General features: G+C 35.1%; 3 protein-coding genes across 3 annotated transcripts; 1 reads left to right on the forward strand and 2 right to left on the reverse strand.

Annotated features, from left to right (window-relative positions):
- Positions 1-3,628: 3,628 nt before the first annotated feature.
- On the reverse strand, positions 3,629-4,588 carry LOC136781567 (uncharacterized). The gene has a single exon (XM_066740458.1). The coding sequence runs from the start codon at positions 4,586-4,588 to the stop codon at positions 3,629-3,631; it is 960 nt and encodes a 319-aa protein (XP_066596555.1).
- An 87-nt stretch (positions 4,589-4,675) lies between these two features.
- On the reverse strand, positions 4,676-8,743 carry LOC136781568 (uncharacterized). The gene is made up of 2 exons (XM_066740459.1): positions 7,667-8,743; positions 4,676-7,060 (listed from the first exon to the last, which is right to left on the reverse strand). Exons 1-2 carry the CDS (start codon positions 8,741-8,743, stop codon positions 4,676-4,678), a joined length of 3,462 nt encoding a protein of 1,153 aa, XP_066596556.1.
- Positions 8,744-12,221: 3,478 nt separating this feature from the next.
- Positions 12,222-13,620, forward strand: LOC136781569 (uncharacterized). The gene is made up of 4 exons (XM_066740460.1): positions 12,222-12,248; positions 12,706-13,107; positions 13,181-13,309; positions 13,375-13,620. Exons 1-4 carry the CDS (start codon positions 12,222-12,224, stop codon positions 13,618-13,620), a joined length of 804 nt encoding a protein of 267 aa, XP_066596557.1.
- The last annotated feature ends 4,091 nt before the right edge of the window (positions 13,621-17,711 follow it).

Here is a 17,711-nt window from a genome sequence, read left to right on the forward strand (position 1 = left end):
AATCGCGATCCCTAATGAAATTTGTACCGGCCTCTTCAGAATTTAATAGGCTACAAGGCTAGATAGTTCTAAAAATTTTTAAAAATATCCTGCTAGTAAAAAACCCAGCCGACTGCTTGAAAACGTGATTTTCTGATTCAGAGTCCTACCTTCATAGGTAAAAAAGAAAGATATTAAGGAGGGCGCGATCCTTCACGAAACTAGCACCATTCTCTCGAGAATTTCATAAGCTAGAAGACAGTATGGTTGTAAAAAATTTAAAAAATTTCCTGCTACCTGAAAAACTTAGCCAAAAGTCCAAAAACATGAAAATTCGTCTGTATTTCTGCTTTCAATGTTAACAAATTTAATAAGGGGGTCGCGATCCCTAACGAAATTTATACTGGTCTACCCAGAATTTAATAGGGTACAAGACTGTATGGGTTAAAAAAATTAAAAAAATTTCCTGCTATTTGATAGTAGCTGTGAATGACTCGCTAATGACATGTTTTCATTACCGTAAAATTAAGTGAAGTAAGTCGATTTTTTTAATGAATGTCATTGGGAATGTTTTATATTCGATTAGTTTAAGCTTCTACGTGATTTAAATCTGTAAATATTACGATTTTAGGCAAATTGAGCATGAGCAGTGGTGCTCAACCTGTCTCCGAAACTGTCGGCTGAAACTGTCGGCTATCTTCAGCGTCATCCAATTAGGTAGAGGCATGAGAAAAAAAATGAAGCCTATTCATTTAGATTCAGAGTCATCTGAAAGTGAACTTGAATATAATGTTGATTTTAATTTAAACGAAGCAGCTAATAATTCGTTAAAAAAATATCCATCGTCTATTCCTATAGTACCACCATATCCAAAAAGGATTGTATCACCTAACACTATCAACAGAACTAATACAATTAGTATCTCAAAATCGTCTAATAGAAGCTTGTCAGCATCACCATACAAAGATAAGAAATTGAAATTTAAGAAATCAAAAGTTTGTAGTGATAAGAAATTAGAAAACATTACACCGGGAAAGGAAAATGTGTATGATAGTAGAAATAAGCTTTGTAAAGAATCGCCAGAAAAAAGTCATGCAAATGAAAGGAAAACCATTTCTGATAGCCATCGTCATTTAGTTTCTCCATTAATTAACGAAGCTCGTACCATGACTAATACTAGTAGTCAGTCTAACACTCAGTCAATTAAAATACCAAAAAACAAAATGTTTTCGATTCCGCGATTCAATAGAAATGATTCAGCTTTCAGCGCGAATTTCATGAATTCACCGAGAATAATGAAAGTGTGATTCTTGATGTAGAAAGTAAGTTTCAAGCTTACTTTGGTTTATTCTTGTTTTCATTTGTTAGAAAGCTATATTAATATAACAAATATTTTCAGATATACCAAAATGGGAAAGCTTGCTTTTCAAGGAAATTAAAGAAATGAGAAAAGAAATAAATCAGATAAATTGTAAAATGGATATATGTTTAATGAACCAAGAAAAAATTAATCATTTTATGTTACCAGGTGAAAAGATAATTAAAAAGCCAGTAAATTTTCCTTCATTACCAGTAGATTCTGAAAATCAGCTAAATTGCCTAGAAAGTTTCTTAAGGGATGACGGAAATATGTCTGCAGCAGTAAGTGTACTATATATAGTCTACATATATAATGTTTACTTTTTAATTTATTAAAATCGTGTTTAAATTATTTCTTACAGGCTCTGTATCTATCAAAATACGTTGATCCTTCTAGTCTGGAAAACTCAGTAAGGAAGCTTTTATCTAAAGTTATAACCAACACTTTAGCGCAAAAATTTAGTTTTCAAGGACGAGCAGAGAAGAAGAAATTTGAATCATTAAAACTTTGGAATCTTGTACAGGGTTGGTGTTTTTTTCTAATTATAATTTATCGTTTTTAATCTTATAACTTGTAATAGTACTTGTTCAATCAGATATTTTAAATGATGAAGTCAAGTCGGCAAACATCGACGAAAAAGCCGATCATGAACAGGAAACCATTACAAATATTTTCCTAAGATTTTCTTTATAAATAATGATTTTTTAAATAAGGGGTTTAGACAAAGATTATATAATCGTGTTGTCTATTCAATTAATGATATTTCAATCGAGGGTTCCTGTAGCTTCACCACAACTTCTGAGATATCCTGTATTAATTTCAAATCTTTTTTTTTAATTATTAATATGGTATACTATTAATTAATATATCATAATTGCAGGTTCATTATTGCAGTGTTTTGGAAAAGAGATGTTAACAAATGCGGAAAAAGTAGCTGGCTCATGGCTAGCAAATGCAAAATGAAGACAGCAAAGTGATGGTACAACGCTACGTAAAAAAATTTAAAACTTCAAATCATTACTTCATATAAAAAATAATAATTTCCTGATTACAAAATTTAATTTATATATTTCATCATTTTCTCAAATTTATAAGCGTTTATAAAATGTTAAAACAAACGTAAGAAAGAGGTTATTTAAAAATATTAATTAATATAATTAATCGTTGCTTTAATTTCTGAAAGAAATATGTATAGTTTATTAATATATATATTACTCAATACAATTCGAACTTAAAAATTAATTTAATGACACATCCTGCAATATATTGTTTATAATTAAAACCTGAAAATATATATATACATACATTATAGCCGGGATGCATAAGCTTAGCTTCAGCTTAAATGTATATAAGACCGATAAATTCATCATGCTTACTACCTCATACCAATTATTTACGCGCCCAATTTTTTTATAGGATCAAATCAATGGTATACTAAATTATCTAATTTCAGATGACCTACATTCCTTGTATATAGCTGTTGTCTCCCATATATAGTGCTCATTAGAAATTGTGGCTCTTATATAGCACTTCGTATACAGAGGGAAATTGATTTGTGTGTGATTCTGCAAGCTTCACTCTGTACTTGTTAAGCATCATAATACGAAATGCGTGAAGAGCTACTTCGCACGAAGGAACTCTCTGATTAATATGTAGAAGGAATGAAACACATACACGAGATGTAGGGAAAAAGCCCGTAGGCATAAAAAACCCTTTTTATTTTAATTTTCAAATATACACAAACCGAAAAACGCCACAATTCTCTCATTATAACACAACTCATAAACTTTAATATCACTCAACAATCGTCCTTCTATCCTCGTTGGATAGCATTTGTAAAGATGAACGAAATTTTAAGACAGCCGGGCTGTGTCCTTGCTTGTTTCGATTCTTCTATCGTAATTTTAGCGTAGCCGGGCTACAAGTCCGTACGTTCGATTTAGTTATAAACTAATTAAAGGAATCCGGGTTCCTCTCACTTTCACTGCAAAACCGGGTTTTAGCCTTTTGTTATAACTAAATTTATCGGATAAATCGTTAACTTCTCGATATCAACCGGGTTGAACTAATACGTCCGCTTCATTTGACTGTTTCCAAGAGACTGGCTCAAGAGTGCAAATGTTTTTTAGCTACTAGATTCTTACTTGTTAAACAAAAGCATACTTTTATCGTTTCTATACGTCGTTGTTAATCCAGGAGAGTGGATTACTATATCGTTGAGCATGAATTCGATCTGTTGCCAAGCAAAGATCGAACATTCTCCCCCCGTTGAGAGCCTTGCGATCAATTTTATTTACCATCAATTAATGGGCAAATAACCCTTACATTTCTCTTAAAAATACCCTTCGCAGTTTTTATAGTTACTACTCGTACTATACCATCATCGCCTGGATGTAATTCAATTACTCTTCCTATAAGCCAATGCATACAAGGCTGATTTTTATCAATCAGCAAAACTACAGAATCCTTTGTTATATTCCTTGCCGGTTGAATCCATTTACTTCGCTTTTGCAATTCTGTTAAGTATTCGATTTGCCACCTTCGCCAGAAATCCATGCGAATTTTTTGAATTAATTGCCAATTATTCAATCGCTTATCCGGCAAAGAAGAAACGTTAGATTCCGGTAACATAGTTAATGGTTTACCTATTAACAAATGAGCGGATGTTAGCACTAAAGGATCGTTAGGATCGGAAGATATAGGACATAGAGGCCGGGAATTTAATATGGCTTCTATTTCAACCACAAATGTGAGTAACTCTTCTATCGTAAGCAATCTATCACCGACAACTCGTTTGAAGTGATACTTAAAAGATTTGACCGCCGCCTCCCAAAGTCCTCCAAAATGTGGAGACAACGGAGGATTAAAATGCCAATGTATTTTATTTTTCAGAACATAATTATTCCTCTTATCCTTAAATTCCTCCGATTCTAGCATTACATATAATTCCTTCAGCTCTCGATGAGCACCTACAAAGTTAGTACCATTATCGCTATAAATGTGTGCCGGGACACCTCTTCTGCCAACGAATCTTCTTAAAGCTGCTATAAAAGCATCAGATGTTAATTCGCTCACAATTTCAATGTGCACGGCTTTAGAAGACATGCATATAAATACACAACCATAGACTTTTATTCGCTTCTTATTTCGATACTTTTTCTCTTTTATAAACATAGGCCCAAAAAAATCTATGCCTGTGTGAGAAAATGGATTTGAAATATCAACGCGTGACGCCGGTAAGTCAGCCATCTTATAATTGATTGGCTTAGCATTAAATCTTCTGCATCGGATGCAGCTTCGTACAATTTTTCGGATCTGGTTTTTTCCATCCAGAATCTAAAACCGATATCTAGTGAAATATAATGTACTCTGCACTCCAGCATGATAAGACCTTTCGTGAACTTCTCGTATGATTAAATCTGTTAAATGATGTCGAGCAGGTAGCAATATGGAACGTTTCTGAGATAATTCTATCTTTGCCTTTATTAATCGCCCCCCTACACATATCAATCCATTTTCATCTAGTAACAAATTTAATGATGCTAAGCGATTCTCCTTAATTTCTTGTCCTTCCTTTAAATATTTTAATTCTTTATAAAATCTTTCACTTTGAACGATCTTTAGTATTCTAATTTCAGCTTGATCCAATTCCTCATTTTTTAAAGATCCTGAACTCTTGCTTGTACTTATAAAACGTCTACAATATGCTATAACCCGTATTAGTCGAGAATATGATGAAAACCTGTTAAAAAAATTGCAATCTGCAGTTTCGGCTAATAAACATGACTCTAAGCGTTCTCCTTCATTATTTAAAACTATGCTTTGAACCGTCGGAGGCCATAAATCCTCTTGACCCTTCAACCATACGGGTCCTTTAAACCATATTACGTTTTTTAAGAATTCACCAGATGTTTGCCCCCTAGATAAACAATCTGCTGGATTATCATGAGTTCTTACATGTCTCCATTCAATACCTCTACTTAAATCTTGTATCTCCCTTATTCTATTTGCTTCATACGCTTTTAAATTTATTGGTGATTTGCCAATCCAATGTAATACTATTGTAGAATCGCACCAGAAAATAATCTTTTCAGTTTGGCGTTTTATTAGAAATCGGATTTCTTTATACAACCGCGCAAGTGTCAATGCGCCATTTAATTCCATACGCGGAATTGTTACTTCTTTAATGGATGCTACTCTCGATTTGGAACAAATTAACTGAATCTTCGCATTACCCTTTTGATCACTAGACCTTACGTATAGGCAAGCGCCATAACCCAATTTACTAGCATCACAAAATCCATGAATTTGAATCTTGTTAGTATTATCTATTAACAAACATCGTTCAATAGCTAAGTCGTTCAATAATGGCAATTGTCTGGCAAAGCACGACCATTTCTCCTTCAACGTTATGGTTACTGTTTCGTCCCAAGAAACCTTAGTTTTCCAGCATTCTTGCAAGATAACCTTTGCTAAGAATATTACTGGACCTAAAAGACCTAATGGATCAAAAATCTTGGCTATTTCGGATAATATGCCTCTTTTAGTTATTTTATCTGTTAGTTCTATTGCTGCTACTGTATAAGATAATTCATCCGTCGCAGCATTCCAAAACACACCTAAAGTTTTCTTCGTACTGGTTTCATCCTTTAAGAACTCTATGTCGGTCATTTTTTCATCCAAAAAATCAACGGCATGTGGATGATTTGAAGCCCATTTACGTATTCTGAATCCTCCCTTCTTCAATAAAGCAATTAATTCATCTCTAATGTTCAATATTTCTTGCAAATTGTCTGCTCCTGCTAATAAATCGTCAACGTATAGATTTCCCTTCAAAACCTCAGAACCTATCGGATATCTTTCACCCTCGTCCTCTGCTAACTGTTTCAATGTGCGAATAGCTAAAAAAGATGACGAAGAAATACCGAAAGTCACCGTATTGAGCTCGAACGTTCGTATTTCACCTTGGTGGAACCATAGTATTCTTTGATATCTGCGATCCATTCTATTTACTAAAATTTGCCTATACATCTTCTCTATATCAGCTGTGATCATGTATTTATGTAATCTCATACGAACTAAATGCTCGAAAAGCTTGTCCTGTAATATTGGTCCTGTCAACAAAACATCGTTTAAAGATATTCCCCTATCACTTTTGGCTGACGCATCAAAAACTATTCTCACTTTGGTAGTGAGACTATTTTTCTTTATTACCGCGTGATGGGGTAAATAATATCCTTCATCCTCCTCTGAAGAAGCTAGCGACATATGTCCCGTATCTATATATTCCTGCATAACCCCTTGATATTCCCTTGCCAAATCAGGATCATTTTTGAGTCTACGAATTGTACCGTAAAACCTTCGCAATGCTATAATCCTCGAATTTCCTAAATCTGGTCTGTTGGTTTTGAAAGGTAATCTCACGATGTATCGACCTTGATTATCTCGAATTGTATTTGACTTATAATGCATTTCGCATTCATCCGAGTCTCTTATAACACAACCTTTTCCTTCTGAATTGGGTACGGCAAGATGCTTAATAATCTTTATTAACCGACAATCTTCATTCCCCTTCCATCTCTTGACTGGAGCTTCTCCTACGATTACCCATCCTATTAGCGTTTTTTGCGCATACAGATCATAATTACCCCGAGATAAATTAATTTGTCCGATGCAAAATAAAGATAATGTCGCTCCGGCTCCTATGAGAAGATCAATCCCCTGCGGTAAATGAAATTTAGGATCGGCTAATCTTAAGTTTGATGGAATTTTAATATTTTCACGCGGAAAAATATCATTGGGAATAAGTCCTACAATTCGCCGTACTATTAAACAGGTTAGTTTCTTACTAAATTTACTATGAATTGCCTGAAAAGTTACTTCTACCAGACCGTTAGCCGCGGTTTTGATGTCATCTATAGCGCTAACCGTTAAATTGCATGATTCGATTTATAGTTTTAATTTATGCGCCATATTTTCTGTTAAAAAATTCGCAGTAGCACATGTGTCCAACAAAGCACGACATCTAATAAAATTTCCTTCCTTATCCCTTAATTGCACCTCAGCAGTCATAATTAGTTGCGAAAAAGAATGCGTCGCGATTGTTTGCATCGCGACTGCATTATGTCAATTCCTTGTTCCCTGATTTTCAACTTCCGCGACTATACTTTCATTTTGGTCTGTTCTGTTGACACAACGCACTCCTTCCTCAGACTTGTTCTTATGCAGAGAAGTATGATGGAAATTATGGCATACCTTGCATTTAATGGACTTACAAGGGTTATGATGCATGCGTAAACAATTTCGGCATATACCTAATTTTTTTACCCATTCCCATCTTTGAACTACCGTCAATTGATCGTAGGTCGGACATCTGAATATAGCATGTTTTCCTCCCTTACATATAAGACAACTTTGTTCCTGAGTAGTTGTTATCATGACCCGAGTGTCCATTGTACCTTTTCGCATTTTTATAGGGCAATTTGGCTCTATGCTGGTTGTAACTCTTTTACGCGTTTTTTCCTTCTCAATGATAGCTAATCTAAACGCGGTTCCCTCTATAAACTTGTATAATTGATTTACAGAAGGAAGCTCGTCCAGATTTAATGTTTCTTCCCATCTAGAACGAATATTTAACGGAAGCGATCTCTCTAATAATCTAACAACAATATGCTCATCAATGTTTATGCCTAATGACGCGAGTATGCTTACATGTTGCTTTAATCGATCAACTGTTTGTGTCAATTCTACCCCAGTGTTCTTTATTTGTGTTGGCGTGTCTATTATTGCATCCAGATGTTTAGCTATCAGCACTCTTTTTTTTTCGTATGTTTCGACTAGCAAGTTCCATGCTAACTTATAGCTTGCATCACTTGCATCGTAAATGGTTATTTTGCTTGAGGCTTCTCCTTTTACTGTATCCTTTAAATATAAGAATTTCTGTAAGTCCGTGATATCTTCCCTAGAATCTATCATCGTGACGAACGTATTCTTGAAGGATAGCCAATTCTCTATTTCCCCCGAAAACTTGGGCAATTGAGCGACGGGCAATTTTATTCTTTTCATTTGCTCACTACGCGATGACCCTATAGAGTTATTACCCGATCTATCTGGAGTGTTAGAAGTTGTAATATTATATACTCTTTCTATTCTACTAGCTAGATTATAATATCTGTCTTGTAATTCCATCATATCCCCAAAATGGTCCCCGTTTGGATCAAGCATTTCTAGTTCGTCCTGCAAATCTTCGTAATTTTTAAAATGTTCTGATAAACGACCGAATCTCAATCGAACGTTAATATGGTCTAATTTATCATTCTCCACGGCGTTAGTTAATATCGTAATTTGTGTTTTCAAAGTAGACCTTTTTTGAATAATAAATTTTATCCGATCGTTACGCTCCATAATGCTACTCTATTCACGTATCTAATTTTTTCAGATTTTAACCTAACTGCTGGGTTGAATTCTAATTTAAGAATAACCTACTCAATCTTAATTCCTAACTAAGAATACGAAAACATTACAATATATAAGATTAACAAATATATTTCGCTCGCCGTTTGTTGATAACTGCTCCGCCGCTTGAATTTCTCAGTCTCAGCCTTGATCGATCCTCGCTGACCAGTTGCCTGAAGTGCGCTGCTGCTGCTCAACTTGATGAACGCGCTTCCTTAGGAAATCTGCTGTGTAGATTCTCGATGCTGCCGCTCTGCTCTAAATTCTGCTGCGATTACTCTCGATGCTCTCTCGTTTCACGATCTTTAACCTCTCCGTTTTCCACTCTTTTCTGTTTCACTCACGACATACCTCACAGGAGGCACCAATGTTAAGCATCATAATACGAAATGCGTGAAGAGCTACTTCGCACGAAGGAACTCTCTGATTAATATGTAGAAGGAATGAAACACATACACGAGATGTAGGGAAAAAGCCCGTAGGCATAAAAAACCCTTTTTATTTTAATTTTCAAATATACACAAACCGAAAAACGCCACAATTCTCTCATTATAACACAACTCATAAACTTTAATATCACTCAACAATCGTCCTTCTATCCTCGTTGGATAGCATTTGTAAAGATGAACGAAATTTTAAGACAGCCGGGCTGTGTCCTTGCTTGTTTCGATTCTTCTATCGTAATTTTAGCGTAGCCGGGCTACAAGTCCTTACGTTCGATTTAGTTATAAACTAATTAAAGGAATCCTGGTTCCTCTCACTTTCACTGCAAAACCGGGTTTTAGCCTTTTGTTATAACTAAATTTATCGGATAAATCGTTAACTTCTCGATATCAACCGGGTTGAACTAATACGTCCGCTTCATTTGACTGTTTCCAAGAGACTGGCTCAAGAGTGCAAATGTTTTTTAGCTACTAGATTCTTACTTGTTAAACAAAAGCATACTTTTATCGTTTCTATACGTCGTTGTTAATCCAGGAGAGTGGATTACTATATCGTTGAGCATGAATTCGATCTGTTGCCAAGCAAAGATCGAACAGTACTTTTACACGAAAATTGATATAATACATTATATCTGAACCACACACGAATTAATTTCCTGCTGTGTAGTATAAAATATCCATTCATTGCGGCTAACCATAAATTGAAATACATTCGATATAAAATCGATGGTAATTCGAAAAGCTGATAGTTCAAAATTCTGGACACAATTGAATCAACATCGATCCTCAAATTGATACTATTTTGATAAGATAAGTCAGACATCAAATCAATGTCAAATTGAAACCATATTTCTCACTGGGTAGTCCCTGAAATGAACTAATCATTGCATGTATAAATTGGGCAGAAGGTATAGGTGTTGTATGAAAAGAGGAAAGAGAGGAAAAGAGAGGAAAAGAGAAGAAAACCTTTCTGCGCCACCACCAATACCCTCTGCTCATTTCATAAATGTAATGATTAGTCCATTTCAGTGACTACTCATTCATTTATTCCCTTGAATCTCTCTGTATGTCTGTCACTATCCACCTGTCAAAACTACAGTACAACTGTATTTGTAATCTGTATACCTTTACTACGCAGTCAGGCTTGCATTTAAATCTACCTCGCTCACACATTCATTGAATCTCTCTCTCTCTCTCTGTTTTCTATACCTTCCCCTCTATTATCCATGTTCTCCTATTACTACCATACTGGGACAGACATCAGGTAAAATTTCTATGGCACATAAAGATCTTTTTTTCCATGTTACTCTCTTTTTGACTTTATGTGCAATAGAAACCTTGTGCGAGATGTCTGTCCATGTATATTAGCAATAGGGTTACATGGATGATAGAAGAGAAGTTATAGAAAAGAGGGAGAGAGAGAAATAGATTCAAAGGAAGATTGAGCAAGGTAGATTTTGAAATAAGCCTGACTGCGTAATAAAGGTATAGGGTTAGAAATACAGTTGTAATGCAGTTTTGACAGGTGGATGGTGTGGGAGAAAGAGAGGGATTCAAGGGAAAAATGAATGAGTAGTCCCTGAAATGAACTAATCATTGCATGTATAAAATGGGCAGAAGGTATAGGTTTTGTATGAAAAGAGGAAAGAGAGGAAAAGAGAAGAAAACCTTTCTGCGCCACCACCAATACCCTCTGCTCATTTCATAAATGTAATGATTAGTTCATTTCAGTGAGACTACTCATTCATTTTTCCCCTTGAATCTCTCTCTTTCTCTGTCACCATCCACCTGTCAAAAAAGTCTTGCATCTGTATCTGTGATCCCTATACCTTTACTATACGCAGCCAGGCTTCTGTCAAAATCCACCTGTCTCCTTTCTCTCTATCTCTTTCTCCCTCTTTTCTATAACTTCCCTTCTATAATCAATGTTCCCCTATTGCTAATGGAAATGGACCGACATCTGACACAAGGTTTCTATTGCAGATAAAGACAAAAAGAGAGTAACATGGAAAAAAAGAATATCTATGTGACATAGAAATTTTACCTGATGTCTGTCCAAGTATTGTAGTAATAGAAGAACATGGATAATAGAGGGGAAGATATAGAAAAGAGAGGAAAAGAGAGGAAAAGAGAGATTGAGAGAATGATTGAGACAGGTGGATTTTGACAGAAGCCTGGCTGCGTAGTAAGGGTATAGGGAAACAATAATAGTTGCAAAGTCTTTTTGACAGGTGGAAGGTGAATGAAAAAGAGGGAGACAATACTACAGGGAGAAAATGAATAAGAGGGCTCTGAAATGAATGAAACATTATAAACATGTAATAAGAAGGTATAGGGGGGGGGGTGACGCAACTAACACAGCAGAGTGTAGGAATGAAAGAAAGAAAAGAATAAAAAGAAAGAGGCAAGGGATTATAGGGAAATGTTGGTCACGCAGGATAGAGAAAGAAATAGCAGGACAAGGAAAACTGGAAAACCGACTAAGACATATGAAGGGAGAGAAAATTTGAGTGATTCATAAAAAAATAACAAAGAAATTGAATTATTCACTTACCGATTTCTCCAAACTGACCCGGACCTCCTAATTATGGCACTCCACTCACAAAATCACTTATTAAAAAATACTCCGCACCGCACTCGAAGACTTGTAAATCGCGTCTGCGTTACGCACGTCTACCACAGTTGTGACCAAGGAAATCATTTATAGGGGAATCGCGAATTATGGTTAGAAGAAGAACACCCCTCCCCCCAAAGGTGACGTGAAGATTTACTAACTTATTTATTGTTTAGCAGTGATGCCAACTTGTGGAAATTTGGTACTCCCACCACGTCACCGCTAGCTAGCACGCAGCACGCAAGAGGTAGCTGTGCGGGGACGTGGTGGGGGTACCAAATTCCCACAAGTTCATATCACTGTTGCTTAGTGCCATTTGCATCGCAGGAGAGTGAATACTAGTTGAGTGATATTAGTGCTACAAATCAACATGTCACAGGATCCTGGCAGAAAAATGGTGAGTCTAATTTACAATTATCAAATTATAAGTGCGCGTACACGTAGAATACCTTAAAATAAAACCTGAATATAAAACCTGAAAATAAAAATAAAAGTGCTGTAAAATATGTTCAGTGTTTCCTTTCGTCGTTTGTGCAACTGCTTATGTCTTTTCCTTGTAGACTTATAAGAAGTATACAAAGAATAGATACAAGAAGCTGTACAAAAGACAAAATGAAACAGTGAACATATTTTACAAAAATGAATAAAATTAGATAAACGTATATACATATAATGGCTGTATACAACCTTCAAAGAGTCGCAAGTGTGGTTTCAGTTACGCTGTGAATGTAAACATTATGTTAGATATTGTTTACATTCACAGCGTTACTGAGAGCACGCTTGCGACTCTTTGAAAATTGTATACAGTACTGCTAACAATAATTATATTTGATAATGTAATATTTTCTTTCCAGAATACGAGAAGCTCCAGATCGGAAACTCGCCAAAAAGAGGAGTTCCCGGCCCTTCCACGTCCCAGGGACACAACAGCCCCATCGGCCAGCATCACTAAGCCGGCAAAGGCTACAAAAGCGGCAGAAGCCGCATCACCGCCGCTCCCATCATCTAGGTGGGTAAAGTGGGTGCCACCCCCGCCGTCACCACCGCAACCGGCGATTCCGGAGCCTCCGCTTCCGCAGCCACAACTGCCAACTCCGCAGCCTCCGCTTCCACAGCCGCAACTGCCGATTCCGCAGCCGCAGCCGCCGATTCCGCAGCCGCCGATTCCGCAGCCGCAGCCGCCGATTCCGCAGCCGATTCCGCAGCCGCAGCCGCCGCTTCCGCAACCGCCGTCGGCGGTAGATGAAGAAGCTTCGGTGAGTACATATTTAATAATTTTTTCTAATATATTGAATTAACTAGCATCACTTATATAATTAAAATTTTCAGAAGAAAGCAGAAAAAGCAAGAGACCGGCGGAGGAACTACCGCCGACGGCGGTCTGCCAAATTGGCTGCAGTCAAGCAGCAGCAGCAAACGCGACGATCACGACGATCATCAAACCGCCAAAATGTAGCTGTAAGTAACAGAAACCATTCCTCGTTATACGCGTACTATTTTGAACAATAATTTAATTTTTTCAGATTAGAAGCTACTCAATGGAAGCAGTGGAGGTCCAACCCGCTCCTCCTCCAACACCAAACACAACCGTCCATCACCACCACTACCAGCAGCAGCAGACCACCCCCGGATTCTTCTGCTCCTCCGCCTACGCTATGCCTGCAACCGCAGCCGGGTATATGCCACCCCCTTCTATTCCATATCCCCAAATGCCTGGGTACCCTCAATACTACCCACCAGGCCCAGGATATTATCCATTCTACCGATAAAGACTGTACATAAAATAAACATTTATTAACATAATCCAATGTGTCAAAAATTTGAAAATCCTTGCCTACTTTTTTTCAGAGTATTATATACGTTTTCTAGCACAAAAACGTTTTTTGCCGCCAAACCATGGATCCGAAGGAGATAATTATGAAAAAGCTAAAAGAATGGTAAAAAAGAAACATGTTAAATAATTTTCAGATATTCACAATCAAAAATGTGCCTGTACAATGACCGCCACTAATGGCCTGCAAGATTTTTTTGATGCGTTTAGGAACCATACTTCTCCATGGATTTTTCCCCGCCTGGACTGAGTGACTGGAAAGAGTATAGGATGTGTATGATAGGCTATCCTTGTTTAAATGCCTTAAAGAGAAAGAGAGAGCCTTATACCGCGTTCAACCTGGTTTCTCCAGGCCTTCGTTTCTTATTTTCCTATCTCGGACGTCGCCATTGCTCTTCTCTCTCTAACTCATAGATATCTATCTGCGTCTTTGTCTAAAATAATTCTACGCCACTGGGTGATTTTTTGGTGAGTCTATACCCTGGACCTATCTGTGAGTCTTGTGAGAGTGTGAAAAGTGCAGAAATGTCAGTTTGGCAGCGCGGATTTTTAATCAAACGAGTGTTAGTATAAATTGTTAAAGAGTTTTAATTTGTTGGAAAATGTTAACCAGTTATAGTGAAGTTATAAAATTTTTAATGACTTTTCTGGATTATCGAAAAAAACAGGTATACAAATTTTTTATACTTCTAAAAACTTACATTAAGTATTAAGGATATATATTAAGTTAATTCTTGTCAAAATTAACTTAATATATAAATGTATGAAACAAATAGATTCATGAATTTAAATAAGAAATACATAATAAAAAATATTATTATAATTTTTTAAATAATATGCAGATCCTAGTGTATTTATTATCATGTATAGTTAATTGGTAAAATTACTGCTACTTATAATGTCTCTTTTTCCTAGGCGTAAAGGTTCTATGGAAGGTCCTACCAGGAGTAAAGTGCATACGTCATAATGATTTCAACCAGAGGAATTAAGCAACGCTAAGGAATGGAACACAGTTTCAGATCACGCAGCATGCTCTCCACATCTATAATAAGCCAACCTGTTTTCTTAGATAAGTAATATTACTGATAACCATATATAAAATGTATTCAAACATGATCCTTTGTGGTTTCCCTTATGTTTCGCAGGTCAAATGTTCTAATAAGGCTGATGAGCTGCATCCAATTGGTGAATAAAAATGAGGCCAGGCTATGTGTCAATTCTGCTGGTTCAAATTGGGAATCTCCATGCAGAAGCCAAATGGAAATATTAAAAAATGATTTGTTATTCAGGTAATATTTAAGAATGATCTAAATGCATCAATATGGCTATTACTGGTAGTCATTTCTCAAACTTGTTTATATCTAAACTTATTTTCTTTGCTGTTTTAGGTCCAGTAAATATTAATAGATTTGGCTGTCAGTATTTGGTCTCGATAACTGTCCTGCATTATAAATGGAGACTAGTAAAGCTGATGAACTGCAACCAAGTGGCGAATAAAAATGAGGCCAGGCTATTTGTAATGCTGCTGCTTCGAATCTGGAATCTCCATGCAGAAACGAAATTGGAAAGATTAAGAAAAGATTTGTTATTCAGGTATTATTTAACAATGATCTAAATGCATCAATATGGCTATTTCTGGTAGTCATTTCTCAAACTTGTTTATATCTAAACTTATTTTCTTTGCTGTTTTAGGTCCAGTAAATATTAATAGATTTGGCTGTCAGTATTTGGCCTCAATAACTGTCCTGCATTATAAATGGAGACTAGTAAAGCTGATGAACTGCAACCAAGTGGTGAATAAAAATGAGGCCAGGCTATGTGTAAATGCTGCTGCTTTGAATCTGGAATCTCCATGCAGAAGCCAAATGGAAATATTAAAAAAAGATTTGTTATTCAGGTATTATTTAACAATGATCTAAATGCATCAATATGGCTATTTCTGGTAGTCATTTCTCAAACTTGTTTATATCTAAACTTATTTTCTTTGCTGTTTTAGGTCCAGTAAATATTAATAGATTTGGCTGTCAGTATTTGGTCTCAATAACTGTCCTGCATTATAAATGGAGACTAGTAAAGCTGATGAACTGCAACCAAGTGGTGAATAAAAATGAGGCCAGGCTATGTGTAAATGCTGCTGCTTTGAATCTGGAATCTCCATGCAGAAGCCAAATGGAAATATTAAAAAAAGATTTGTTATTCAAGAATTATTTAACAATGATCTAAATGCATCAATATGGCTAATTTCATTTACAAATTTAAGAAAACTTATCCTCTTTATCTTACACTTTTCAATTTGAAATAAATGATTGATATTCCCTGAATGGATAGTCTCTTTTAATTAATATTATTTGTAAAAACAATTTATTAATATACACTAATAAACAACGATTATTTATAATAAATAAAATTGAAGTAATCTTTATACAAGGCATTTTATTTTATTAAAATTACATATAGTTAATACCTTATAAAATAGCAATAATTTCATTTATCAATTAATAATATTTCAATAAATTAATACATTTTACCATAATCTACAAAGCTTTACTTCCCGAACACAATAAATACATTCATTTACTATGATTATAATTATTTTGAGCATGGATGCAAATACATATGCAAAGTAGAATTACCCATAGGAAAGTAAAAATATAGATTTATCTGTGGGATTCATGACAAATGACGACGTTTAAACATAAAAAGGAGAAAAAGTAAGAAGCTAATTAAAATCGTCAGAAAAAGGAATATTGCTCTTGAATCCATTGGAATAACTCTTTTATAATTCACAATATAATATATAAACGTAATCTAAATAAAGAAAAGAAAAATATTTTGAAAGATTAATTCATTATCCTGTACCCTACTTTCTATATATAAGATTTTCTTTCATCTCTATTTATAATCTAGGACAGTTATTCAAAGCAAATACTGATAGCCAAATCTATTAATATTTACTGGACCTAAAACAGCAAAGAAAATAAGTTTAGATATAAACAGGTTTAAAAAATGACTACCAGTAATAGCCATATTGATGCATTTAGATCATTTTTAAATAATACCTGAATAACAAATCTTTTCTTAATCTTTCCAATTTCGTTTCTGCATGGAGATTCCAGATTCGAAGCAGCAGCATTACAAATAGCCTGGCCTCATTTTTATTCACCACTTGGTTGCAGTTCATCAGCTTTACTAGTCTCCATTTGTAATGCAGGACAGTTATTGAGATCAAATACTGACAGCCAAATCTATTAATATTTACTGGACCTAAAACAGCAAAGAAAATAAGTTTAGATATAAACAAGTTTGAAAAATGACTACCAGTAATAGCCATATTGATGCATTTAGATCATTTTTAAATAATACCTGAATAACAAATCTTTTTTTAATATTTCCATTTGGCTTCTGCATGGAGATTCCCAATTTGAACCAGCAGAATTGACACATAGCCTGGCCTCATTTTTATTCACCAATTGGATGCAGCTCATCAGCCTTATTAGAACATTTGACCTGCGAAACATAAGGGAAACCACAAAGGATCATGTTTGAATACATTTTATATATGGTTATCAGTAATATTACTTATCTAAGAAAACAGGTTGGCTTATTATAGATGTGGAGAGCATGCTGCGTGATCTGAAACTGTGTTCCATTCCTTAGCGTTGCTTAATTCCTCTGGTTGAAATCATTATGACGTATGCACTTTACTCCTGGTAGGACCTTCCATAGAACCTTTACGCCTAGGAAAAAGAGACATTATAATTAGCAGTAATTTTACCAATTAACTATACATGATAATAAATACACTAGGATCTGCATATTATTTAAAAAATTATAATAATATTTTTTATTATGTATTTCTTATTTAAATTCATGAATCTATTTGTTTCATACATTTATATATTAAGTTAATTTTGACAAGAATTAACTTAATATATATCCTTAATACTTAATGTAAGTTTTTAGAAGTATAAAAAATTTGTATACCTGTTTTTTTCGATAATCCAGAAAAGTCATTAAAAATTTTATAAC

The sequence above is a fragment of the Prorops nasuta genome, unplaced genomic scaffold (genome assembly GCF_024137725.1).
Source record: "Prorops nasuta isolate Cenicafe-Biocafe unplaced genomic scaffold, Cenicafe_Pnas_1.2 PNAS00023, whole genome shotgun sequence".
NCBI lineage: Eukaryota > Metazoa > Arthropoda > Insecta > Hymenoptera > Bethylidae > Prorops > Prorops nasuta.

Coding starts and splice junctions, on each gene's coding strand:
- LOC136781568 (XM_066740459.1), bottom strand. CDS start 8,743: ATGGAGCGTAACGATCGGATAAAATTTATTATTCAAAAAAGGTCTACT. Junction 7,061..7,666: donor TAGTTCAAAGATGGGAATGG/GTAAAAAAATTA, acceptor CATTTACCGCAG/GGGATTGATCTTCTCATAGG.
- LOC136781567 (XM_066740458.1), bottom strand. CDS start 4,588: ATGGCTGACTTACCGGCGTCACGCGTTGATATTTCAAATCCATTTTCT.
- LOC136781569 (XM_066740460.1), top strand. CDS start 12,222: ATGTCACAGGATCCTGGCAGAAAAATG. Junction 12,249..12,705: donor AGGATCCTGGCAGAAAAATG/GTGAGTCTAATT, acceptor TTTTCTTTCCAG/AATACGAGAAGCTCCAGATC. Junction 13,310..13,374: donor CAAACCGCCAAAATGTAGCT/GTAAGTAACAGA, acceptor TAATTTTTTCAG/ATTAGAAGCTACTCAATGGA.